We start from the raw sequence: 26425 nt of genomic DNA on the forward strand, positions 1-26425 counted from the left end.
CACTGAGGGTGATCTCCTACTCCCTCTGGACCCCAAGAGTTCTATCTGTGAAACGGAGATGGTAGGAGATGAACCCATTTCTGTTACAGAATCTTAGCAATCTCAATGACGTTCTCAAAGTGCTGTCCTGGGCCCTGCCCCTCCCTGAGCCCAGACCGTCTACAGAGCCTGACTTCACCAAGTTGGCCTCACCAGATCTCTGACACCATTTGTCTGCCTCTACCCTGTCCCGTTCTCCCAGGAGCCTGAGCCTGACTCCAGCTCTCCACCACACTGGGGGCTGGGTGGCCAGTGGCCTCCCTCAGGCCCGGGGTGGGCTGGGAGTCTGGGTGGGGAGTGGGGAGGTGGGCTCCAGACTCACCTTTGACCTCTAGAGTCTCCTTCCCTCCCCCTGGAGCCAGCATCCTCTCCCTCCCCTCTTGAAACCTGAGCTCAGGGATCCTGGGAGGGCTGTAGTTGCAAAACATTCCATCCAGTTGTCCAAACATTCTGCACAGCTGGCAGAGGGAGGGGCGGCCAGAGCCAGCCCCCAGGGAGCCCCTGTGCTGTTGCTTTCAGGGGGCTGTGGAGTCTGCGGAGGGCCCCGCAGGAGTTCAAGGGGCTGAGTTGGTAAAGGCAGAGCCCCCAACGGGCACACTCCTGGGCTCGCCCCCCGGCCTCGGTCCCCAGTGCACGGCCCCGGCGGGAGGATGCAGGTCTGCCTGGCCAGGTACTGCGGCGGCGGCGGCGGCCTCGTGAGCATCCTCGTGACTGAGACCGCTTGGGTGGGGGAAGGGCAGCGGGAATGCCGATGAGGTAGCAAGCCCGGGAAGTGACTTCAGTGACTTCTTCGAGCCGCTTTTACTGGCAAGCAGTCCCAGGCCTGACTGTCTCTTGGCTCTGACTCACAGGTGACCCCGGGAGGACGGGGCTTGGGTCTCTTCTGGCTCTGAGTTTTTTAAGTCACAACCGCTGCCAAAGCCCTACTAGCTCCCGGTGAAGTTCTGGCTCTGCCTAAATGTCCAGAAAGTAGCATTTTTTTTCTAGACACTCCCCAGGACAACTCTGACTCAGTTTCCTCTCCACTCCACCCCCCCCCCCCCCCGGGGTGGGGGCGGGCTGGTGCTTGGCAGTGGGGAACTAGCTTTCATACGCTTTGTGAGCAGCTGGGCTGAGCTCCTTCCCCTCCTGCCAGATCGTGGGGTGATGGGGAGACCCTCCCCTCTTTCATACTTCCTGTTTTCCATCAGTTGTTTCCAGGTGGGGTGGGTGGTTGCCCTGCAGAGGAAGGTGGGGGCATGGCAAGAGAATTTCGCAGGGTATCAGTGAGGAGCAAAAACAGGAAGGGGGTGGGAGCCGGCCATGAAAAATTCTCTGCCAGGAAAGGCAAGGCCAGCATCTGGTTTGCATTAGGCTGAGAGCTTGGAAGCCCGAAGCCTGAGTAGGAGATATTGTTATCCGCAGGGTAAGGCTGGCGGGGGTGTGACTGCTCTGCAGGAACTGGCAGCTTCTCCCCACTCGGGAGGTCAGAGGCTGACAGGAAAGAAGAGGGAAAGGGAGGGAGAAAGCCAGAGAACACTCATGTCAAGCGTGGCAGACCCTTCCCCGGTACAACTTCATTGAAGACAGTTGGTCCCCTTTTACAGATGAGGAAACTGAGTCCCAGGGAGGTGAAGGGACTTGCCTCAGGTCACACAGCCATAGACCAGCAGAGCTAGGACGAGTTTTCAAGCCAAATGAAGCAGGGTGGAACGTTCAAACCATCCCGGTGGACTGATGCTAACCGTGTCCCAGATAAGGGGGTGCTGAGGATTTGGGGGTCAGTGTGGGCCAGCCTCTGCCCACAGGGTCACTCAGTTCTTGTGGGGGTGTCAAATAGGTCTACTCCGTCATGACGCAGGTGGATATGTGCCTGAGGGCTTCACCCCTGTGCTATGGGGGGAAAACAGTCCTCAGGGGAGAAGGCTTCCTGGTGAAGGGGTGGTATAAACAAAAAAGATTTATCTGCAGGGGGTAGGACATGCACAGAGGGCCTTGTGTGAGGAAAGGCGTGGTGTAGGGCATGTCTAGGCAGTGGCAGCTGTCCTGGTGTGCCTCAGAGGGTGAGATTTCCTTATTATAGTTGGGAAACTGAGTCACAGAGAGAGTGACATGCCCGAAGGCTCATAGTCTGGAGTGGGGTTGAATCCAGCCCATGTGACACCGGGCCTGTGTTCTTAACTGCTACACTGAATTGTGCCTTTTTATTGGTGGTTACAAGCTTTAAGGGGTTATTGAGGCCAAGGACGGGGCTTGGAGCAGGCAGAGGTGCTCACCCAAAGCCACACAACCAGCTAGTGATAGTGTCTGTGCTGGATCTTTCCAATTGGCCAACCTGGCCAGGCAGGGGACAGGCAGCTCCTCCTTCGGGCCTCGTGGAAGCTGGGGGTCTCGGGCATGTGGAAGAAAGCTCCCACAACCCCTCAGGGAGTCTCACCTTCCCAGGGAGAAGGGCCCCAGCACCTTCTGCTGCCCGCTGAGCCATAGGAGTTAATAATTATGGGGCTTCAGGAGATAGAGGCTTGCTGGGAGGGGCCTTTCTCCCAGACTGCTGCTCCTCAGAGATAGCAAAGGTTAGCGTGAGGCTCTGTGCAGGGTCGGGGAGAAGGCTTCTGCCACCTGCCTGCCTGGCGGTCTCCAGAGGGACCCTCGGGCTGACCCCGGCATGGATGACCCCAAGGAGCACAGCAGGTGCCCTGCCCGAGGATCATGCCCCGTGTTCCTGGCACTGAGCTCAGGGGCTGTCCACTACGCCCCATCGGTTCTGGGCCCCGCACCAGAGGGTAACTTGGAAGAGGAGCCCTGGGACACAGACAGGTGAACCAGTGACCTGGGGCACGGAGGAGGGGTTGGCAGGCGGGGAGTCTTGCCACTCTGGAGAGACATTGGGGGAGGAGGGAGGAAGAAGCCAGGCTTGGGACAGGGGACAGACAGAGAACTCTGAGGAATTTCATGAGCCTCCTACAAGGTCAGTGTTGAGGAGTGACCCTGATTGTCTAACTTGGTGCGGTACAGACACAGAGTCTGAGGATGAGAGATGGCAAGACAAATACCCTGAGTCATACGGTTAGCTGAGGAGAGACTGAAGTCAGAATTGGGGCCCGGGTCATCCAGGCTGGCAGTTTCCTGTTCCTCATCTGCCTCCAGCCAAGGCTCTGTGGTCAAGGCTGTCAGGTGGGGAGGGGGAATATGGGGAGGGTGGAGTAGGACCATGGTTTGAGGCCTTGACCTTTTACTTCTCCCTCCCCACCTGTTGGCCAGGCCCCTAGGAAGCTTCGCTTTTTGCCTGACAGCATACTGCTGCAGCTTCAAATGAGTTCTCTAGTTTCTGGGCTATTTAGAAAATTAGTGTAAGGAGGGGTCACAGCCTCACCGCCCCTGGCTGTGTGACATGGGGTGAGTTCCTGAACTTCTCTGAGCCCATCCTTCTCAGCTGAGTAGAGCTCACTGGGCTGTGGGAGGAGCTAGTGAGGCCTGGGAATTGAAGGTCACTGGATGTATAGATGATGTGATATTTTTAGGTAGTAACTGGGATGACAGCATTCCCAGAGTGGTGACCCCACATTTGTCCTTGGAGGTCTCACTTAAGGGCCTCCCACAGCCCACTGGCCCTCCCCTGTCCTGCTAAGGACTCTTCCTCTGGGGCCTTCGCCTGGGCTGACACCCTCCATGCCTTATCTCCCACCAGTCTGGGTTACCATGACTTGGACCAATCTTATCTCCTGTCCCGGCTTGTGAAGTCTTGGAGGGTGAGGGCCCTGTCCTGAGCTCCTTTTCTTCTCCCCTTCCCCTAAATAATGAACAGAGCAAGGGCCAGGAAGATAGCTGTTGCTCAAGACTTAGATGGTATAGGATTCAAGTCAAACACAATGACATCTGCTTTGGGCCAGACCCTGGACTAAGCTGGGATAGGTAGAGAGCCCCACTGCACTGAGGAGATGGCCCCTGCCCTTGGAAAACCACAGTCTGAGAAACAATTGCCCTGTGGAGTGAAGGGCATTGGAGGTCTGGGCAGAATGAGTCTGGTAAGTCAGAAGGGATGTCACAGTGGGCTGCTCAGGTTGCTGGCACCTTGTGCAGTGAGTGAGTTAGCAAAGCATGAAATCCATCTAGCCTGTCCTCCACTCACCAAGTCCTACACCTTGGCATGGGCTATGCTCATCTAGGAAGGCAGTGCCATCTTACATTTTTGACAAAGACACGTGCACTTAGTAGAGTGTGTCCAGGGTGGCCCTGGAAGTGGAAGCCCTTGTGAGTGTCTCCCACCCCCACCTCCTTAGCACATTGGAATCCCAGGATGACAAGGCATGTGTCTGTGCAGTTTCCCTTTGCGTCCCCAGGCTTTTTATGGTCCATAGTTTGTGCTCCGGAGGGATGGATGAATGGATGACCAAACCAACAAAAAAAGGATGAGTGAAACAAATGTGTGTCCCCAGTGAAGACCTGACAAATTCAAGCCTGGGGTCCCAGCTCTGTGGACCTGGAAGAGTCATGTCCTGAGTTCTGGTAGCATCTGGAAGGGGTGCACCTTCTTTCTCCTGGCCTCCTAGGCCTCTCTAGACACAGAGGGTGGGAGCCACGCTCCCTGGCAGAAGATAAAAGGAGCTATACTCATTGGATCCAGCCCCCCGCTGAAGATGAGGCCAGTAGTCCAGGCTCAGGACCGGTGACAGAGGGATGGAGGGACAGGAAGACAAGTGGTCTGGGATGCAGGGAGAGGTCTTGCAGAGGACCTAAAGCCAGACCGCTGTGCGCTGTGCGTGGCGGGGGTGCATCCCCCCCCCCCCCCCAGATGCTGGGCAAAGGCAGGAAAGGGATGGGCAGGGAGTGTTCAGAATAGGAGGGGTGGGGGTGAGGAAGGGCTGGGCTTGAGGCTGAAGACTTCCGCCAGAGGTGCGTCCATCCCCGGGGCGATAAGCACAGGGGGCCCAGGAAAACCGTTCTGGGGATGGCCCGTTCCCCGCCGTTCCGGAGCCAGCGCACGGGAGGGCAGCGCGGTGGCACGGAGGGTGGCGGCCCGCTGCCAAAGGCCGTCGGCCGAGGTCTCGAGCAGCCGGGCGCGGGGGCGGCGGGGACCGGGGCGACCCCGGGCGGGGCCGCAGGACGCGCCGCCGCGGGCTCCTCCCCGCTCCGGCCGTCACCCGTCCCGGGGCGCGCGGCCGGCGGAGGGCGGGGCCGGGCACGTGTCCTCGGGCCGCCCCGTCGGCCACGTGACCCGCCGGTCGGGGACAGGGCGCCGGGGGCCGCGGGCGGGCCTGACAGGCGGCGGGCTGGGGTCCGGCCGGGGCGGCGGCGCCGGGAGCTGCGGCGGCGCCGGGATGTGGAGCGGGTAGGAACGCGGGCTCGCGGCTCCGGGCTCGGGCTGCGGCGGCCTCGGGGGCGTGCGGCGCGGGCACGCGCGGGCCAACTGGCGGTGGAGGTGGGGGCACGCCCCGGGAGCGGGGGACCGGGCGGCGGGCGGCGGGCGGCGGGCGGCGGGCGGCGCGGCTCCCCGCGCATCTGGAGCGCAAGCGAGAGGCAGACGCGGAGGGAGAGTGGCAAGGCGGAGTGAGTCTGGGGTACGCACCTGGAGGAGGGGCCTGCGAGCCCGGAGGAACCCCTGGAAGCCGTGCAATTGGGACAGGGAGCGGACCCCGTCCAGGGCTCTGGCAAGCTGCTGAACTTCCATCTGGGGCTCCTGGCTCCGGCCTGGCACCGAGCTGTGGGGCAGTACTTCGCTGCGGTCTGAAGGAGGGCACAGCCCTGGGTCCCAGCGCAGCGGCCCGGTCCCCATGACTGTTTGGCCCTCAGGGGTCATCCCAGTACCCGGCCAACCTGGTGTGGGTCCCCTGCCCTGTACATGCAGAAGGTTGTGGTCTTCTCTGGGACTCCAGCAAGCACTTCCTCTTCCCCAGTGGCCTGGAAAGGCCAGGTCCTGGAAGATGTGGCCAGAGTGGGGTGGGTGGTATTCCTGTGAGTTACTGGGTCAGCTGGGTGAGTAGGGGGTCCCAGGACAGGGCTATTTCCCAACCAGAGCTGGGGAGTCTGGAGGCGGGGCAGATGCACTGGCAGGCTGGAGAGGCTTCTGATGCAGGCGAGGCCCACATGACTCCATGGCCCCTGGCAAAGCCTCCGCTGAGATGCTAGGGAGTAGTGGGGCTTTGTCCCCAGCAGGGGGTGCCCAGAGAAAGGGCCCCTAGTAGGGGTGAGGTGTGGAGAGGCCTTAAAGGGTGAAAGGTGAAGCAGAGCCTGTGTTGTTTGGAAAAGTTCTACACCCCCCTTTTGCACCCCCTTCCCCTCAAGAAGACTGAGTTCAGGGAGAAAGTGGTTGTGTGGGACCTGGTGGGGTTAGCACAATCCTGTGTGGGGCTAACTGTGCTTAAGGGGCAGTGCCATCTGGAAGAAACTTCTGACTCCATGTGCTGGAGGCACCCAAGCAAAACAGTCACTGAGTTGCTACGTGATCTTGAGAGTATGGCTTCCCTTCTCTGGGTCTCTAGGTGAAATGAGAGGGTTGTGGGGTGTGGGGCAGGGGCTGACCCATGCCCAGAGTGCCCCTCCCTGGAGGTACCCAGGTCAGGGCCAGACAGACAGGACTGGGAGTCATCAGTAGATAGATGCTCTCTTTAAGGACAATGTCAAAAAGACTTGGGGTCCTGGAGAAGTTCCCCCCCCCTCCCCAGTCCAACCTCCCTATCCTATTCCCAAGAGCCTTCTGGATAAACCAGGCTGCCAAGCTGACCCCTACGTGATCCTCAGTATAACTCATTTCATTTTTTAAAAAAAGACTTATTTGAGAGACACAGATAAGGAGATAGCACAAGTGGGGGGAGGGGCAGAGGGAGAGGGAGAAGCAGGCTCCCTGCTCAGCAGGGAGCCTGATGTGGGGCTCAGTCCCAGGTCCCTGGGATCATGACCTGAGCCAAAGGCAGGCGCTTAACTGACTGAGCCACCCAGGCGCCCTATAGCTCACTTCTTGCCTATATGTTTAGACCTCCAGGGCCTAGTCAGGTGCAGAGCACCTAGTAGGTGATTTATAAATGCAGATGGAAAGCATGAGGGGTGGAGGAGGAGCTGGACACCTGAGAGTGAGAGGTAGAGTTTGGGGGTTACCTTGAGCACTGCATTTTAATGGACCCCCGCTCAGGTATTGGAGGCAGGGACTGAAGGATGAGAGACCAAGCTGCCAGGATCCACTGGGGGCCTAGTGTCCTAGGAGCTCATCTAGACCCCAGCAAGAGCCAGAAAGGACCCTGCTTGGGTTCACACTTGTCCATGTAGGTCTAACTGAGCTGCTTGGGCTTGCAGCCCCTACAGGCTCAGGATAGTCTGGTAGGTGTATATCTGGACCTTTTGTTCTAGACTATGAGGAATCTGGCATCAGGGGTCGTTGGCCCTGGCTGAGCTATATCAGTGTCTCTAGGGCTTCTTTCCTCATCTGTAGGTGAGGGATGGTTGCTGTTAATGGCTGGGTCCTGGTGCAGTGGACCCAGGGCTGCTCCCCTAGAGTGAGTGACAGTGGCAGGACTCTGTAGGAGCCCAGGTGGGCCCTCTTTTCTCAGGACTTCTTGAGCAGGAGCCCTGAATTCTGAACCCACAGGCAGCTCCCCCAAAAGTGGGATGCTCCCCACCCCATTGTTTCCTGTGTCCATAGTCTTGGGTACTAAGCCTGCTCCGGGTAGACAGAGGGGAGAGCAGCCTTGGGTGTCTGCAGCTGACAGTGCTGGGCACTTGGGGCTTGACCAGCAAAGGCCAGAAATTGAGTTCTGCCACTAAGTGGCCACATGACACTGGTGCAAGCCCCCTGGTCTCAGTTTCCCTGTCTGACAGATGGGACTAATCGTACCAATCTCTAGGGAGGGCCAGGCTCTGATGGCCTGCTCAGGAATGAAATGAGATTCCCCACCCTCCCAGAGATGGAGCACTGTGTCTTTGTAGCAGGCAGGATGTTGGGGGAACTCCAAGGCTGCCGACAGGCTGGGTCATCTTGAGGAGGTCAGTTAACTGCTCTGGGTTGTGATTACCCTAAAGGGCTTGGATTTGTGAGCTCCTGCCTGTTGGGCCTAAGTCACAGGGGTCTGTTGGCTCAGACTTTGTCCCAAGTATGGCCTGGGGGCTTCAGGGGCAAGAAGGTGGACCTGCCTGGGGAGCAGTTGTGCACCTTTCCTAGCTGTGTCCTTCTGGAAACCCTCCTTGATCTAACTACCTACCTTGCCCCCTCAGCAGGTGGAGATATATCTCCTGCTGCGCCTTAATCTGTACAGGTGTGGAGCTCAGACCCTCATTAGGATCCTGCCTATCCTAGACTCTCCCCATGTCTGCCCAGGATTTGTGCCCAATAGCGCTGGTGGGGAGGGGTTGGAAGGGGGGAGCAAAAAGATTTAGAATGTGATCAGAAGGGGGCTCGGTGATGTTGCTGCTAGCATCTGTGCAGTCATGCAGATGCGGCAGATTGGGGTTGATGGGGTGCCTAGCATATCATAGGTGCTCACTCTGAGGTGTGAGACTCTTCTAGGGCTGAGCAGGTGTGTGTGAGGCACGTGCTGGATGCCCTGCTCCGCACCAGCACAGAGTGAGCCCCCACACTCCCAGGCCTTGTGCTGGCTCCCTGTGGAGATGCTGGGCTGGCAGCCCTGAGGTTGTGGTGAGGAGAGTCTGGCTTGGCCTGGTCCACCTGATTTCAGGTGTTCCAGCCTCCCTGCCTTCCCTCCTGAGGCTGTTCCTGACCTCTGCCCTCCAGTTTCATGTTCTCCAAGGCACACACCTGTGTCCCCCTTGCTAGAGTTGTCTGGATGCACCTGCCGCCACCCCCTCCCAACCCCTGGGAGTCCTGCTCTGCTTCTGTGTGTGACATATATGACACTGTTGTCCCATACTGGAACCCTCCCTTCCAACCCTGGTGATGGCTGCTCCAGGCTGGCTCTCTGGCCCTAGGCTCCTCTGTTATTCCTCTTCTGGTGCAGGCTCAGACTGCAGCTGCTCCCTCTGGCTGGGTGCCTCCCCTCAACCACCTATAGGACATGCCATTCCCCAGATGCCTCAGCCACCCCTTTTCCTTTCCCTGAAAGCTTCCCTTCCAGTTCCTATTCCCATCCTTGGCACCATCTCATTATGTTAGTTAATTACTGTAGTTTTGTTACCTCCCCCCACCCCGTCACCCTCTCCAGCTCCTGGTCCTGCCACAATACCCCCCTCAGTGTCCCCTCTGCATGCCCCTTCCTAGCCTGGGGCCTGCCTGGCTTATGCAGCAGCCTTGAATGGAACCCCCCATCCCCACCACCACCGCCACTGTCTCAGGCACTATCTCAAACTTCTCAAATCCCATCTGCATCCTGCCTCACTTCTTCAAAACCACCATTCATCCCCTTTTCCTCCCATCTGGATCCTTCTCTGGGTGACAGGTCACATGATACAAGAAAACTGCGATTCTGGGTTCCGTTCCTACCCTGCCACTCTTTGCTGTGTGTTCCGGTCAGGTCGTCATACGTCTCTGAGCATCAGGTGCCTCACTGTCTAGACCAGGGCTGGGGAGAGCATCTGCCTGCCGTGGCATCATGAGGTTGGGGCACTGGAGTACTTGAGGGTTTGGAGCTGAAGACTTAGCCCCTCTCTGCCCTGTGGCCCCTGGACAGGACAAATCACTTGGCTGTCAGCTTCAGTACCCTCGGGGCTTACTGGAATGCCTGTGGGTACAGGGGTGTGAGTCTGAACGGGACCCCTGCGCCATGGCACTGCCCTGTAGACCAGCTCACCTTCAGCCATGCTGTCAGCCCCGGGCGGAGGGTGAGTGGTCCTAGGTGCCCTCCCAGCCTCTGTCCCCCAGCTTCAGAGCTGCCCTAACTAGTTCCTTCCTTTTTCTTTCTTTTTTTTTTAAAGATTTTATTTATTTATTCATGAGAGACACCGAGAGAGGCTGAGACATAGGCAGAGGGAGAAGCAGGCTCCCTGCAGGGAGCCCGATGTGGGACTCCATCCCAGAAGCCCGGGGTCATGACCTGAGCCAAAGGTAGACGCTCAAACATTGAGCCACCCAGGCTCCCATTCTTCCTTTTTCTTTAATGAACCCATTGTGTGCATTAGCACAGGGATCTTTGATTCCAAGAAGTGACCTGGGCCCTGGTCAGAGGGACAGAAAGACCTCATGGCAGGCAGGTCAGGCTGGATATAGGAAGAGGTAGGTCCGACCTAGTAGCCTCTGGTCAGGCCCTCCTGGCCCAGTGGGGGTTGTTGGATGACTGGGGACCATAGAATCTGCGGGTCCTCATTCTCATTTGTGCCATTTTTGTGTGCTGGGCCTCCCAGGGCAGGACTGGGGGGGTGAGCATTGCTGCATCCACCCCCCCTTGTGTGTTTCCTGGGGAAGTGACCCACTGGGGCCTTTCCTGTGTAGACTGCTGTGGGCTCTAGGCAGCAGAGCCAGCTTCAAGGTGGGGGATGTTGGATGCTCCCACTTTCCTCTGACCTTGACTCTTATAGTCTCCTGCCCCTAACCTCTCCCAGTGGCCCTGGGTCCTGCTACAGGCCTTCCCTGTAGCGTATCTGAACTCTGGACTCTGTTTGTGTAGGAAGTGGGGGCTGAGAAGGTCCGAGCAGAGGGCCGTGGACCTGGCCTGAGGGGCAGGGAGGGGATGTGGTGCAGAAGAACTTAAGTGGAAGCCCATGCTTGTCTGAGGAGTGAGTTCCCCAGCACCACGGGCATTCCATTCGAGGTTTTCCAGCCCCTGGTCCAGGATGCTGAAGTGTGTGAAGACAGAGGATACTGGCTTGGCTGGACCTATGGGGCTTGGGGTCCCTCGTTCCTCTGAAATTTCTGAGTTGCCTCATGGCCCAGAAGTGCGAGGTGGGGTCCTGCAGATTCCCACTTCCCTCCCAGTACAGGGCAAGCTCATCTTTCCTGAACCCCCAGCCCAGGCATTGAGCAGTTGGTGACTGCCAGGTGGTCCTACTCTACCCACGCTTTCTGCCATTAGGATTTTCAGGTTGGGCTTTTATGCTAGGGATGGGGGCAGAGCCTGTTGTCTCTGGCTGCAAAACTGGGCCCTATCTTTCCCAGAAGTGGGCTGAAGTGAGAGCCTGTTGGGAAAATGATGGGGGACAGTCCAGTCATGACCCCAGCCCCTACCCTCGGGACCAGCAGGAGACTTAGTGTCTTTCACTCTAGTGGGAGGCCCAGACCACACTGGTGGCCCTCGTGGGAGGCACTGGAGGTCTTTTTCTCCTAGGCAGGGGCGTGGGTGATGTCTGGGATGATATCCTTACAGAGGAAAAGACACCAGGGCTGGGTGTCTAGAACCTGGGATCCTGCCCTGTGTCCCATGCTGTCCCTGCTGGTTACCCCTATCCTTGGCCCACGTTTCTGGCTCATCCTGTTGAAGCATTCAGCTCCTGAGTTGGAGTCTGCTGTCCCTATCAAACCTGCACAACTAGGGCCATCTATCCTCTCTCACCTGAGGGATTGGTCCTGGTCCCCTGCTGAGCTGGGAGCCTGACGTGATGCAGTGCTGGATCCCAGGACTTGGAGATCATGACCTGAGCCCAAGGCAGACTCTCAGCCATCTGAGCCACACAGGAGCTCCTCCTCCAGATTTTTACTCACGTCCCACAGGTGGGAAGCAGCTTCAGAGAACTACAGTGCCATTCATAGGGCTGGTGTGTAAGTACCCAGCTCAGAGCCCAGTGTGGACCTGGCCTTGTCTGCCTCTGGCCTCTGCTCTCAGCCACAGCTCCCCCAGTCTGGCCTGCCCTCCTGGGAGGCAGTTTCTGGGCCTGAGCAGAAGCTGAGAAGTCAGTCGGGCCAGAATTGGGTCAGATTTCCCTGCTGCAGCCAAGAAAGAGTCTCCCGAGTCTGCCTGGGACCAGCAACTCTTGATCTGGAGACAGATGTGCTGATTCCATCCTCAGCCCCCACCTACCAGGCTGGGGATGCTTTGGGTCTAGACCGAAGCCCTGGCTGCCTAGACAAGTTTTGCACCTCTCAGACACTCTGTCCCTCATCTGTAGGACGGGGACAGTCCCATGAATGACATCAAGAGCTATAAATGAAGGACATGAGCAGAGCAGCCAGGTGGCACCTGGCACAGTGTGAGTCCACTGGGTGTAGACCCCAGTCCAGGGCCACTGTAGCACTACCGCAGCCCCTCCTCGAGCCTCAGGCGCCCCTTGCCAAGGGAGGATCCTCTCCCCCTCCCACCACACACACACGAAGGTGTTAGGAAGCATCCCTGTCTGGATAGACACTGTAGATGGAGAAATAGATGTGTTTCCCCACGTCATCTGTCAGAGCTCTGGGTACCTGCCGGTCAGGACCCAGCCAAGGAACCGTGAGGCCACAGTCTGGGCCCATTCCAGAGCAGAGGGCAGGCTGGGCTGTGTGTAGGGACAGAGCTACATGAAAGGTTGGAAATGGACTCATTGCTGAGGTCCCTGGGTACCCAGTCCCTTTGTGTTCCCTGGGGGGGAGACTGAGGCTTAGGGGCAGCTTGGTGACTATCTCAGGGTCCTGCTGACAGGAGGGACTGCTCTCTGGTCTTGCTTTTCACACTTTTCCCTGAGAAAGCCTGAGTCCTGTGACCCCTTGGCCTTGTCTTTCCTTCCCACTGTATGGGCCCCCCCCGAGCCTCCTCCACTCCCCCCCACCCCCCACCCAGCCCCTCACCCTCACCCTCAGCATAGCCACAATGGCTCCAAAGCTGCTGGCTCAGGAGCCACCAGCTTTTGCTGAGTGAGCAAGTCCAGAGGTGCTGTCTTGGCACAAACCACTGTTGGCTGAGCCCTCTCCCTTCCTGCCTCCCTCCCTCGGCAGGGTCTGTTGCAGAGAGGGAGGGTGGGTGTGGGGGTGTGTGGTTGGACAGTGTGTGGGGGGAGGCGGGGACAGAGGCTGCTGGCCGGGGCACCACCCTTAGGGTCTTCCGCTTCAGGGAGAGGAGGGTCCTGAGGCCCAGAGTGGGGTGTTTGAGGTCATGAGGCCAACCGGCGAGCGCCTCCTGTGGAGGGCCAGGACCGCGCCCCGTCAGGTTTAGGGCACAGGAAGGCAGTGGGCCCCGTCCCGGCTGTTTGACAGAATCTTCCTGCCCCATCTCCTGGCCCTGGCTGCGTCCTCCCTCCCCTCCTGCCCACCCTGAGTGGGGTAGGATTTGCATCAAATCTGCATTAACAATAGCCTAGAAGGCAGTTCCTTTAAGAGCCTTGTGTGTGCCAGGGTTTTGTGCACGTCAGATCTGCTTGGTGACCCTCGAGGTAGAGCCGTGGCAATGGTCCCCCGCCTTGTAGAAATGGAGACCCAACGCATTTCATCATCTGCTGGACGAACACAGACTGAGCACTGGCTGTGTGCCGATCCCAGCCCTAGGCCCTGGGCTGGAGAGGGGTTTGGCACAGATGAAGGAGTCCTGTCCCTGCCCCAAGGAGACCCTGTGTTGGGTCATCCTGCCCTGGTGACAAGCCAGTGGCAGCCTCGCGGGTAGGGTTGCTGTTTTACAGAGGGGCCCGGGGCAGGCTCAGAGTGGCAGGCGTGTTACTCAGGGCTGGTCCTTGGCTCAACGCTGGGGCTCCGAACCCCACCCTGTGTTTGCTATTTGCCTCACAGCCAGCCCCACCCAGACGAGGGCCACCCGCCGCCCCTTGAAACCGTCCCGGTCTCCTGGAAAGGCTGCAGGGAGTCCCCAAGAGGCCTGGCAGAGAACCCTGTTGGGGAGGAAGCCCAAGGTGAGGAGAGCCCCACGGCTGCCCAGCTGGACGTGTTGCGCCTGCGAAGCTCTTCCATGGAGATCCGTGAGAAGGGCTCAGAGTTCCTGAAGGAGGAGCTGCACAAAGCCCAGAAGGTGGGGCTCTGGGGGTGGTAGGGCACGGGGCCTACCTGGAGGCTCCCTGAGCACCCAGGGAGCCCAGCCTCCCTGTCAGAGCCACCTGCCTGCAAGGACGCTGGGGCTGGGCCTGAGGGAGGCACAGAGGAGAAACCAGTGCTTGTGACTTCTGGAGGATTTTTTAGGAGTCTTGACTTCTCCGAAAGCCCATTCTAGGCAGTTGGGGTTTCAACATCATGCCGCAAGCTAAGTGGGAACTGTGTCGTCAACTGCAGGGCGACAGAGGAAGGGGGGTTGGGGCCCAGGGCCAAGGAAGAGGACCCCCTGGTGGAGCCTGATCAGTGGGCCTGGAGCCCCAGGGGGCTGACAGCCACTCTCCCCAAACCCCCCAGGAGCTGCAGCTGAAGGACGAGGAGTGTGAGCGGCTGTCCAAGGTGCGGGAGCAGCTGGAACAGGAGCTGGAGGAGCTGACGGCCAGCCTGTTTGAGGTACTGTGGCCTGCTGGCTGGGGGACAGGTTGAGGAGCAGGTCTGTGGGGGTGCGCTGGCCCCTCATCACTCACGCAGAGCCTCCCTTCTTCCCAGGAAGCCCACAGAATGGTGCGGGAAGCCAACATGAAGCAGGCAGCGTCAGAAAAGCAGCTGAAGGAGGCGCGGGGCAAGGTGAGGTCCCCACCACTCAGGCCCAGCCAGAGCCCCCATCTGGCCTTCCAGCCCCTCGAGTCAGCTTTAGCTACCTGATCGGACCCTCGCACCCTCGCATGTCCCAGGGTTGTGGGGCAGTGGGGATGGGCAGACCCTGCGGCCTAGGAAAGTGAAGCGGGGGTCTGAGATGCTACAGCTGAAATCCAACTCCCCAGCACTCGGGCAGTATTTCCAGTGCACCAGAGACCTTTCTGGAGCTTACAAGGGCGGGGAGGATCCTGTAGTCCTTACAATCTCTTTCCTGCCTGCCATACTCTCCTTACAAAGCAAAAACTTTGTCTGGCCATGTGAGCCAGGGCAGGGAAGTTCTTCCTCTTTTCGGAGTCTGTTTGCACGTCTGTCAAATGTGAGGGCTGGGTAGTTCCTGGCTCCTGGGCCCCTTGGTGGGAGGCCCAGCCACCTCCTGGACAGGTGCCTCCAACAGAGCCCTGGCATACTATGTGACCTCGGGCAGGCCACAGTTCCTCTCCGAGCCTCCTTGCCCTCTCTAAAGTGGAGGTCTCATGCTGTTCCAAGGATGACAGGCCGGGTTACATGCCAGTCACTGCTGGGACAGGTTATCCTGAGCTGGGGTGGCTGGCGGTTGGCAGCCAGGCCCACATTAGGCCTTGACAGCCATCTCATCCTGGCCAGATCGACATGCTGCAGGCGGAGGTGACCGCCTTGAAGACCCTGGTCCTCACATCCACACCAGCCTCTCCCAATCGCGAGCTGCACCCACAGCTGCTGAGCCCCACCAAGGCTGGACCCCGCAAGGGCCACTTGCGACATAAGAGCACCAGCAGCGCCCTTTGCCCCGCCATGTGCCCCACTGCCGGACATCCCCTCACCCCGGACAAGGAGGGCAAAGAGGTGAGGGGTGGCAGGAAAGGGAGACATGGTGTCAGTGTCAGCCAGGCAGGGGGGCCCAGTGGGGAGTCCTGACCCCTCGCTGTGTGACCTGGAGCCTGGCCTGCTATCTCTGGGTCTCTGTGTCCCCTGTCTGGGAAGGCTGGGCAGGTTTTTTGTGATAGGAGGTTTGGCCCTCAGCCTATGAATGTACCGTGTGTACCCCTCCTCCTGTGTACCATGAGGGCCTGGTAACCCCTCCACAACCCTCCAGTAGTAGGTGGTATTCTGTGCACCTGAGACTGGCCTGGGGCCTGGGGACCTAGCCTAGGTGAGGGGGATGGGGAGAGTTCTTCAGGAACACATATTCCCTGAGCCTAAAGAGGCCACTGCTGGGCCTCTGGGGACAAGCTGCTTGGGCCCTGCATGCCCATAGCCCTGAGGTCCAGGACCGGCTTGTGACATCCCTGGATTTGAAGGTCCTCAGTGCCTCTGGCTATGGTACCTGGAAAAGCACAGACTTTTGGGGCTGCCTCCCTCCCTGCCTCTGAGCTGGGTACATGGGGTACTTGGTCCAGGCGGGCAGTGGGCTCTGATGTCCTTGGCCGTAGGTCTTTGGGCAAGCAAAGGCACCTGTCAGAGCCTCAGCTTCCTCACATAAGTAGCGCCTCCTGGGGCCATGCAGACCCACAAGACCGGGGTGCTGGTTGCTCAGCTCAGGGCTGCACCCAGTGAACCCCACCAGGGCTGCAGGGGGACCCAGGCTCCTGTGAAGCAAGGCGGCCCCCATCTCTATGCTGCCCCGTGTCTCTGGGGCTTCCAGGGAGAAAGCGCGGGCTAGGCCTCTCCCCCACTTCTGAGTCCTCGGCTTCCAACTGGACACTAACATCTCCTCCCTACTGTCTGTTCTGTCTCTGTGCATCTGTCCGTCTGTCTCTCTTTGTCTCCCCCTCCCCCCAGCCTGGGCTGCCCCCCTTCCTCTCCCTGCTCCTCTGCGTGGTCCCCAGCAAAGCTGTTCAACTCACCTATGAGCCGGCCTGGCAGCTCCTGCCTGGGGAGCCACCTACGGCCCCCTCCTCTGCTACCTCTCTCTCCTTTTCCCAACAGGTAATAGCTCTGGAGAGGGGCCGCCCCTCTGCCCCCGCCCAGCCTCATTCTCGCTGCACATGCCCCAGGGCAACCAGCTAGTCATCTGTCCCCAAGGAGGCAGCCCGTGTGTGTTCCTTCTATGTGCGTGGGCCTGTGTGTGCCATGGTACCTGCGTGTGGGGGGTACCTGCAGGGCCGGTCTTCAGCTTTTCCTCCTCCAGGAGGCAGAGAGGTTGTTAGGGACGAGGCCCTGGACCAAAGTCTGTAACCTCATAGAGCCAAGAAGCTAAAAGCACACCTAGATATGAAAGCTTCAGTTCTGAGGCCTTCAGTGCAGAGGGAAGGAAATAGTTCTTCTTTGGAACTCTGCCCCCCTGCTTAGCCACTGGGGACAGACCCGCTGGCAGGCTGGGGCCTGCCCTGCAACCCTCCTGGCCCCTCACCTCATTCAGTTCTGCCTATCCCTGCCATGCTGCCCCCCTCCCCCCCGACCCGGCATCTGACTGCCCCATCAGGCTCACCCTCCCCCACAGGTGGACACAACCCTATTCGCAGAGTTCCAGGCCTGGAGGGAGTCACCCACCCTGGACAAGACCTGCCCCTTCCTCGAGAGGGTGTACCGGGAGGATGTGGGCCCCTGCCTGGACTTCACGATGCAGGAGGTGAGGCAGAGGGCAGCTGGCCCCAGGCCCAGCCCCTCACGGAGGCCAGCCCCTCACTGACCCACCTGCTGCCCTGCTCTGCCGCAGCTCTCAGCACTGGTACGGGCCGCCGTGGAGGACAACACGCTCACCATCGAGCCCGTGGCCTCGCAGACACTGCCTGCAGTGAAGGTGGCTGCAGTCGAGTGTAGCAGCACCAAGTGAGCTTGGCGTCCTTCCTCCTTTCCTGCCCGCCACACCTAGCCTGGTGCTCTGCCAGCTGGGGACTGAGCCTCAGGCCTGCCTCCTGGGGTCCTGGTGTGGGTCCTGCAGGGGGTGTGGCTGGGGACTGAACCTCAGGCCTGCCTCCTGGGGTCCTGATCTTGCAGGGAGTGTGGCTGAGGACTGAGCCTCCTGGTGTGGGTCACCCGTGGGTGAGGGGGCGCACAGGCCTGGCTGGGGAGGATTGCAGAGGCATGCAGGGTGGGGAGGCATCTCTGGCAGAAATTCCTGCCTCTAGTCATAGATCCTCAGGCCTTCCGGGGAGCCCGGGAACTGGAGCCTCCCTCTTCTTGGCTGGCCTGACAGGCATCTCTCTCCTACAGTGGGTTCTGGGCTCCAACTGATGTGTAAGTGATGTCAGCTGCCAGCTCCCCTTGTGCTAATAAATAACCAAACAGCCCTGGCATCTTGTCCTTCCTGCCATTCAGCTGCCATCGAGCAGGACTCACAGCAGAACAAAATAGCCAGGGTGGAGCAAGGGGCAGAGATGGGGAGCACTTTCCTTCGGCAGCCCAGGATTTGACCTGCCAGGGATGCCCCACTGGGGGAGACTTGTCACAGAGGGGAACATTTGAGCTGGGTTTTGAAGGATGGATAGGAGTTTGCCAAGTAGGGAAGGGCCTTTCAGGCAGAGGGAAAAAAAATGAATGAAGGTTTGAGAAGCCGGGGCATTAATGGAAACATCACTGGATTTGTGGGCAGAGCAGAAGGGTGGGTAGGGAGATAGGGCTAAGGCTGCAGAGGCTGTTTGGGGCCAGAGTATAAAGGGCCTTGAATGGGCTTTGGGCTTTGACCCATTAGGCCAGCATTTCACAAAATCATCAATAGATGTTTCCTGAAAAGAGGGCTGCTGAATCCAATCAGAGTCCCAGTGAACCTGGAGACAGCAAGGCACCGATAAGTCCTGCAGCCAGGAGCCTCCTTAACCTTCCTCTGCTCCAGAGTCTCCATAATGGTTTCCTGGGCAGTAGGAAAATGGCAGGGAAAGATGATGGGCTAGATGGGAGCTTTTGAAGGAGCCCCTGGCTGTAGTGCAGAGAAGGGGAGAGGCAAGGCAAAGGGCTGGTTGGAGGATCCGAAGGGATTCAAGCAAAAGCCCCTGCTAGCATGACCTTGCCTGAGGACTTGCTAGCCAAGTGGAGGAGAGAGTGGACTCGTTCAGTTGGGGAAGGAGTGACGAAGTCCAAGGGCCCCAGTAAAGTAGGGAGTGTGTTTGGAGGGCCTGCAGAGAGTGGAGCTTTGGTATACCTGGCATGAGGTTGACGGAGCTCTCCTGTCCTCCAGGGGCAGGGTAGGGGGTTGAGGGGTGGGATCCAGCTTAGGTCAGAGGCCTGTCCCAGGGCCCTCCTTGGCCTGGCCCTGGGGTCCTGGGGAAGCTGGGGTTGAGGGAGAGGATGCCAGACTGCGCACCTCAGTCTGCTGGCCTCTCCCTCCCTCTGTGCGTGCTTGGTGCATGAGCCGGGCAGGCAAGCCGCCCCCCGCCCAGCCTCCATGGCCCCCTCTGCTTTCTTCTAGCACCTGTGCCCTGAGCGGACTGGCTCGTGCCTGTCGCCACCGAATCCGGCTTGGGGACTCTGAGAGCCACTACTACATCTCGCCATCCTCCCGGGCCAGGGTGAGTTATCCAGAAGGAGTGTCACCTGGCTTTTTAGGGGCAACTGGGGCTGGGACGCTGGGCCCTAGGCCTGAGAGCACAACCTTGACTGCAGAGTAGGGCCTGGGCTCAGAGAGATCTGGAGACTGGCTCAGACCATGTAGCCAAGCCTGGTGAATTAGTTAGTTGGTGCGTAACCAGTACCATAAACTGAGTGGCTTAGAACAACTCCCATTTATAACTGTGGTCTCCCCAGGGCAGAAGTCAGCCTCGTTTCGCGGGTTCTTCTGCTCAGGGCCTCATGGGCTTGCTGTCAAGGAGCAGGTTGGCCGCGTCCTTCCTTGGAGACGGTGGTCCTCTTCTGAGCTCACACGGCTGTTGGCAGGATTCAGTCCCTGTTGGCTTGCCGAAACCTAATCGTGGGAGTGACATTAGAATTCAGGTTAGGGCAGCCCCGGTGGCTCAGTGGTTTAGCGCCGCCTTCAGCCCAGGGCGTGATCCTGGAGACCCAGGATCTAGTCCCACGTTGGGCTCCCTGCATGGAGCCTGCTTCTCCCTCTGCCTGTGTCTCTGCCCCTCTCTCTCTCTCTCTTTCCCCCTCTCTGTCTCTCGTGAATAAATAAATAAATCTTAAAAAAAATAATTCAGGTTAAAGTTCCAGGCTCCTGACTCCCAGCTCAGGCTCTGGCCCCAGGCTTTTGGGAAGGTTCTGGGGCATGTGTGTTAACTCGAACCTGACAGCCAATGGTGGGTGCCACAAGGCTTCCAGGAATCCCAGAGTCCGCCCTCACCTGCCAAGTGGCACAGGTGGGGTCAGTGGACCTCACTGAGCTGGGGGGTGAGGGGTGATAAGGTGGGGTGGTCTCCATTCCTCTGTCCCCTGACAAACTGTGAACAGGATTGTGAAGAACCAAAGAGAATGTGTTAGAAGATTGTGAAGCTTGGTGCAAAGGTGACACTGCATGGGGCCCTGTTTGAGGAACCATCTCCCATCCTTGACCTACTAGAATGTTCATTGAAGGGACAGATGGCCCCATTGTTGGGCAGCGTGTATGGTCCTGACAGCTTCTGCAGGGTGTCTGGAATGTTGTCCTGACACATCCCACAGCAGTGAGCCAAGCTCCTGTTTGCAGGTGGGGAGTCTGTGCCTTAGAAAGGAGGGTGTGAGGGATGCTTGGGTGGCTCAGCGGTTGAGCATCTGCCTTCAGCTCAGGTCGTGATCCCGGAGTCCCAGGATCGAGTCCCACATCAGGCTCCCTACATGGAGCCTGCTTCTCCCTCTGCCTCTCTCTCTCTACATGTCTCTCATGAATAAATAAATAAAATCTTTAAAAAAAAAAAAAAAAGGAGGGTGTGTGTGGCCTAGACCTGGGGCCTCCCCATTCTGAACTCAGTCTGCCTTCCCTTGCAGCCTCTGCCCCGCACTTCTGTGCCCCGAGCCCTTTCCAGTGGTCTCTCTCTGATCCCTACCAGGGCTCAACAGAAGGAGCCGTGCCATTCGGTCCCTGGCAAAATTATATCTAGAACTGTGTTTCTTCCAGGCCTGCTTGTCTCTGCTGGGCAGAGCTGGGATGGGAGATGAGGATGGTGTGAAGTTTTAGGATGTAGTCTCCACCCTAAAGAGACTAAGGAACGTGGCATCCTTAGGGAGAAGAGGTTTCTTTTTAATATTTTTTTCAAAGATTTTATTTATTCATGAGAGACAGAGAGAGAGGCAGAGACACAGGCAGATGGAGAAGCAGGCTCCATGCAGGGAGCCCGATGTGGGACTCGATCCTGGGTCTCCAGGATCATGCCCTGGGCTGACAGCTCCAAACCGCTGAGCCACCCAGGGATCTCTCTGTTTAATATTTTTTTTAAAGATTTTATTAAAAAATAATATAATAAAAAGATTTTATTTATTCATGAGAGAGAGAGAGACACAGGCAGAGGGAGAAGCAGGCTCCTTGCAGGGAGCCCGGTGTGGAACTCAATCCCAGGACTCCAGGATCACTTCCTGGGCCGAAGGCAGATGCTCAACCACTGAGCCACCCAGGCGTCCCTCATCTTTTTTTTTTTTTTTTTTTTTTTAAGATTTTTATTTATTTATTCATGAGAGACACAGAGGGGCAGAGATACAGGCAGAGGGAGAAGCAGGCTTCCCACGGGGAACAGTACAGCCCTGGGGAAAGAACTCAACTGCTCGCTGCCACTGCTTGCTCACCAGCCTCCTCTCATGGGGGCCCATGGGCCCTTGGGAAACACCACAGCCTGACACACAAGCTTCTCCTGCCCCACCCTTTGCCCCCCACCCCAGCCCGCTGCAGCCCCTCCTGAGCCACACTGGGTTAGTCCCTTGACTTGGGCACCCCCCCCTCCATGCTTCCCTGCTTTTGCCAGGGCCACCAATGCCCCTGCACCCACTTCATTCTCCTGGCAAGGATTCCTATGTGTTGAGGGCCTCCAGGACTGTTGCCCCCTCACTGTAACTCTGGACCCCGTGGGCTCCCACACACTTGAAGTCTCTCCCCAGAGTGCTGATGTTCAGTCAGTGCTGTCGTGGGCACAGCTGCCAGCTGCCTTCTGCCCTGTCTTACATGGGGTTCCCTAGAAGCTGAGCCGAAGATGAAGATCTCATGCCATTCTTAGGAGGAGGGAGGGAAACAGAATAGGGGGTCGGGTGGGTAAAGGAGGCTGTGGCCTCAGCTGGAGTCTGGCTGCAACCCGCTCCATGGGGGCTCTGGAGCCCAGGGTGGGTTCCACCCTGAGACAAGGGAGCTGGCCTCTTACATGCTGCGTGCCAGCCAATATGCGGTACGGAGGGATACTGATGAGCCGCCAGTGGCCGGCAGGCTTCTTCAGCAGTGGGAAGAGGCCTGGGCAAGGTACCAGCAGCACCCTCTTTGCAGTAGGAGAGTCTTCATGGAAGGGCCCACATCTGAGCCAATGTGGGGTCCATGGTGCCCAGCACAGGGCCTGGCATGGAGCGGGCCTCCGGCCAGGTTGAGGGCTTCAGGCCTGGGGATCCAGGGCAACCCCAGGGAGCAGCTTCTGATCTCCCTGCCTGTCCTGGCATTCCAGGGAGGCCAGGGCCTTGGGCACCCAGAGCAGGCAGGGCCCTCAGGGCAGGCTGCTTCATTTCATTTTCCAGCTCAGCCACTTAATTATCTCTGTGGCCCCTGTAATTGTCATCTGGTAGCTCTGTTTCTGGAGTCTGTTTTCCTCATGTGTAAAATGGGAATGATATGCGTGTCTGCCTCCCTGGGTGCATGTGCTGGATCAAATGTTAGTTGTTAGTTGCTATTGTTTTTATTGGGAGTGGTAATAACAGCATTGTCAGTAATTAAATTATTTTAAAGCTTTTTTGTTTTGTTTTCTTAAGATTTTTTTATTCATTTGAGGGAGAGAGAAAGAGAGAGCACAAGCGGGGGAGGGGGGCAAGAGGAGAAGCAGACCCCCCACTGAGCAGGCTCTGTCCTGGGACCCTGGCATCATGACCTGAACCATCCAGGCGCCCAATAATCAAATTTTAAAGCCCAGCCCCGTTCAACTCAGGGAGCATTATCTAGCTCTGATGCAACATGAGGTCTCCCGATCTGCCCTGGCTCTTGGGGGGGACCCTGAGCGTGAGAGCCTGCGGGTCACAGTCTCCCGGCTTCTGCTCACAGATCACCGCAGTGTGCAACTTCTTCACTTATATCCGCTACATCCAGCAGGGCCTGGTGCGGCAGGAAGGTGAGCGCCCCCTGGTGGCCCCTGGGAGGGAGCGGGAGGGCCGTGGCGGTGGGGTCAACTTGGGGCGGGCTGGGGAGGACTCTGCTAGGACTCAGTCCCACTGCCTTCTCCACCCAGAAACTTCTCCAAGACCCCAGGGCCTGTGGGGATTGCTCCCTATGAGTGGCCTGGCCTTGGAAGCCTGCACGATGGGGTGTCCCTTGTAGATCTCCCCACTGGGGGCAGGCTCTTCATGCTGCCACCTCCCACTTCACCCTTGACTAGCAGGCCCTCCATCTACTTGTTGTCCCCTCTACCCCTGTTCTGCAAGGCTCAGCATCCCGCTCCTTTCCCAAACTTGGTTTCCTGCTGAGTCTTCTCCCGATTCAGTTTTGGAGTCAGAGCCTCTCTTTCCTGGCTTGGGGGATCAAGGCCCCAGAGAGGAACTTGGACGCATCCCATGGCTCTGCTGACTGCTTAGGGTCTCTGAGACCCCAGGGAGACAGGATTGGAAGGCGTTTGTAGCCTGCCAGATGGGTGTCAACGTGCTTGTGCATGTTGGTATTGGGCTGTAGGGGCGATGCCACCTCGGCCACCAGTGTGGGGGTGCATAGTGTGCTCAGCACTCCACAGTTTTGCAAGGCCTCAGTGTGGAGCCTCAGAGAGGTCCAACCATTCGCAAGGTCACCTGTCCTGGGGGACTGGGAAGCCCTGGGTGCCTGCCAACTGCCCTGTCCGAAGCCAGGGGAGAGGTGCCAGGCCATCGGCCTGAGTCCACCATTACTAAGCTATCCATCTTCTGTCTACCTGCAGTGGAGCCGATGTTTTGGGAGATCACGAGGCTGCGGAAGGAGATGTCACTGGCCAAACTCGGCTTCTTCCCCCAGGAGGCGTAGGGCATGGCCCAGGCCTGGAGGGGAGCTCTGATCCGTAGCCAACACCTGCCCCAAGCACAGACAGACAGGAAGACAGGGTCCCAGAGCCAGCCCTGAGCCAGAAGCTGAGCAGATGGACAAATGGCCAGGCCACAGAAGCCTTGCTGAGCTGGTACCAAACCTTCAACCCAGGACAGATGACAGGAGCTCATGAACTGACCCTTCTCTCTTCACCAGTGGCCCTGCAGCCACTGGAAGACCTTCAGGGAAGCACTGAAGACCAAGGAGCTTGGGCCTGTACTTGGGCTCAGCCCTCGGGAAGGGAAATGTGCATCTGCACCCCCTTTGCAGGCCTGGGAGCTGCTGCTCACAGGTGCTTTGTTGCTGCCTCATCCTCAGAAGGGGACCACTGAGGACCACGCTGGGTGGCCTGACCTCCAGGGTATCGCCCCCCCACCTCAGTTCCCGAGCCCTGGGGCACCAGCACCCCCTGGTGGCCATCCCTCATCCATTCCCGTGGCCTCCCTGTTGGACTGCCTCAATGGGCCCCCCGCTGTGTCCAGTGTCGTCGGGAAATGGGGCTGTCAGAGACTCTCACACCAACCTATATCTGCTTGAGGACCGTCCCCAAACTGTTCTTCAGATGGATCAGGCACTGATCCTTGCACTTGACCCCATCCCCCACCTGAGCCCATGCCCCAGGAGGCTCTGCCCCCACCACTGTTGGAAGGATTAGGATGGGTTTCCCCCAAAGTAAAACTCAGGGCCTCAGGACACCCATGTCTATGTTCAGCTGTGAGTGGCCATTCAGACAATGGGGGTTGAGGCTGCCTTGCCCTGCACACAGGACTGGGGTAGGGTGGGCACGGCCCAGGCCCGCTCCTCACCCCGCACAGCCCATTTAGGACTCAGGTCCAACCTGGACACATCCCTCACCACAGCTGATTTCCTTTGAATGGAATGTAACACGATCTCTATTTAATAAAGGAAGGCTTTGTTAGTAGAGGCTGGGCAGCCACGCGCCTTCACTCCTGCACCCCGGGGCTCGGGCCAAGGCTTGGGCATCTGAGGGAATGAAACCAAATCCTTCCCTAGCCTGACCTCGTGCTTGGGATTAGGCCCAAATCCTGAAGGGATTGCTGGAGGGAGTACCACTTGAGTCATCCCCAGCCATCTGTGGGGCTGTGGGTTATCAAGGCTGAGCCCGGCTTCCTCTCCGCCACGGGGTGGCCTGCTGTGGGGAAAGCATTGGTGCTGAGGCTGGCTCTCACGCTGTCTCGGGAAAACCTTGAGCACATCTCCCCTCTGGTCCCCTTGTCTTTAACAAAGAGTTGGAATTCAGAGGCAAATTCTTGAGGCTGCTTGGCGAGTGTAGGACTGAGTGTAGGACAGTGGCAGGATCGGTTGGTGATGTCTGCTGGCAGCAGGGGCAGGGATGTGGGGACTCTGGCTTTCCCAGGCCTGCTCCTAGATGGATTCCTAGCAAGAGCCAATAATCACCAGGTGGACCTGGGGAGGTAGCTTGTGGTTCCAGGTCCCCCCTCCACCTGTAGGGGTATGGGTCCGGGCCCAGGGGTGTCCCGGGAGAAGGGGAACATAGCAGCTTCTAGGTCAGCCTGTGCTGGGACTGGCGAGGAGGTCCCCACTGGCCTGAGGCCTAAGGGCCACCCAGCTGGGAGTCCATCAAGGTCACCCAGCCCAGCCCTCTTGCCCTCTCCAGCCTTTCAGCTCATGGTCTCCTACCTCGCAGATTTCCCTGTCTTTCCCTCCCCAACACTGCCTCTCCTCCTCCTCCCTCTTCATCTGTGACTTGAATCCCCTCCCCCTCCTGGCCCCTCAGATATCCATGGGGCAGGTCCCCTGTTACAGACATCCCCTCATCCCCTTGGGGCAGCTCCTCTGCCCCTGATGCTTGTGCAGGAGCTGGGCAACTCAGCGGGGGTGGGTGCAGGGTAGGGGGGGACACTACGTGGCAGGTTGTGTCTCCAAGCCGTCTTTGGGTGGGGCCCGGAAGCGCATGAGGGGTGTCAGGGAAGGACAGGTGCAGCTGTGTTACCGGGGGTGATCCTGGCATCCTTGTCTGCATACCTGCCTCTTTCTTACTCTCAGTCTGTCCTGGGTCTGCTGGGGGAGAAAGACAATGAGGGTCTGGGCCTGGAGCTGCCCAGCCCTGCCCCCAGCTCCTGTGGCCCTGGACAAGCCACACCAGGGCCTCAGAGAACCAGGCCAGGGTTCAGAGCCCCGGTAGAGAGTCCCACACCCCAGACTCACTGTGCCTGCCCCTGGAGGTAGGGGGTGGGGATTTCCTGTCAGGACGAGTGGGCTGTGGTGGGAAAATAAGAGTGGAGATACTGGGGTGGGGTGCTTGTGAGGGACCCAGGGCCACACAGTCTGGCCTCAGGACCTCCCAACAGTGGCTAATATCTGAGCACTAATATCTGCCCCAGGGCTGGCTCCATGTCCTTTAAGGGACCCAGTGCACTTAACCCTCAGAGCCATCCTGGGAGGTACTACTATTATCCCACTTTGCAGAGGAATCCCCTGAGGCCGCAAGAAGTCACACAGACAAGGGTGCCCCCAGGATAGGAATGTGTGGGCCCAGCTCCAGAGCCAGCATCCAGGACTCCTTTTACTAAACACCTGTCTTGTGCCTGGTGCTAGATGAGTCCCCTCCCTGTTTTTCAGAGTCTCAGGCAGTAGCAGAATGGGATGTTCATTAGGTTTGTTTCCCCCATTTTTATCTGGTTTCAGCTGCCCCCCCCCCTTCAGGCTGCTGGGGTTGGGGGTGAGGCTTTCTGGAGGGAGGGGCTCAGGGCTATGGCTCTTGGAGAGGAGGGTCAGCCATCAGCCAGACAGGAGTTTTTCCCGTAAGTGCATTTTCTAGAGAACTCAGGCCTCTCTTAAGTGCACCTGGCACATGT

General features: G+C 58.5%; 1 protein-coding gene across 6 annotated transcripts; it reads left to right on the top strand.

Moving 5' to 3' along the window:
• Window positions 1-581: 581 nt before the first annotated feature.
• RAB3IL1 (RAB3A interacting protein like 1) lies at window positions 582-24507 on the top strand. Of its 6 annotated transcripts, none has more exons than XM_041722129.1 (11): window positions 582-709; window positions 13583-13817; window positions 14192-14287; window positions 14384-14461; window positions 15137-15355; window positions 16292-16438; window positions 16953-17081; window positions 17169-17281; window positions 18858-18957; window positions 22584-22650; window positions 23443-24507. In XM_041722129.1, the coding sequence occupies exons 1-11, from the start codon at window positions 690-692 to the stop codon at window positions 23523-23525; spliced, it is 1287 nt and encodes a 428-aa protein (XP_041578063.1). In that variant the 5' UTR covers window positions 582-689; the 3' UTR covers window positions 23526-24507. The 6 variants fall into 6 exon arrangements, with proteins under 6 accessions (XP_041578063.1, XP_041578068.1, XP_041578062.1 ...); XM_041722128.1 differs by lacking the exon at window positions 582-709 and adding an exon at window positions 2601-2835; XM_041722133.1 differs by lacking the exon at window positions 582-709 and adding an exon at window positions 5314-5437.
• Window positions 24508-26425: the final 1918 nt, after the last annotated feature.

Source organism: Vulpes lagopus, chromosome 11 (genome assembly GCF_018345385.1).
Source record: "Vulpes lagopus strain Blue_001 chromosome 11, ASM1834538v1, whole genome shotgun sequence".
Classification (NCBI taxonomy): Eukaryota; Metazoa; Chordata; class Mammalia; order Carnivora; family Canidae; genus Vulpes; species Vulpes lagopus.

Bases quoted from the DNA above. Each gene is read 5' to 3' on its own strand.
- RAB3IL1 (XM_041722128.1), top strand. From the start codon at position 2,684: ATGGATGACCCCAAGGAGCACAGCAGGTGCCCTGCCCGAGGATCATGC. The intron at 13,818-14,191 runs GTGGGGCTCTGG...CAAACCCCCCAG, and splicing joins AGCTGCACAAAGCCCAGAAG to GAGCTGCAGCTGAAGGACGA. The intron at 14,462-15,136 runs GTGAGGTCCCCA...CATCCTGGCCAG, and splicing joins TGAAGGAGGCGCGGGGCAAG to ATCGACATGCTGCAGGCGGA.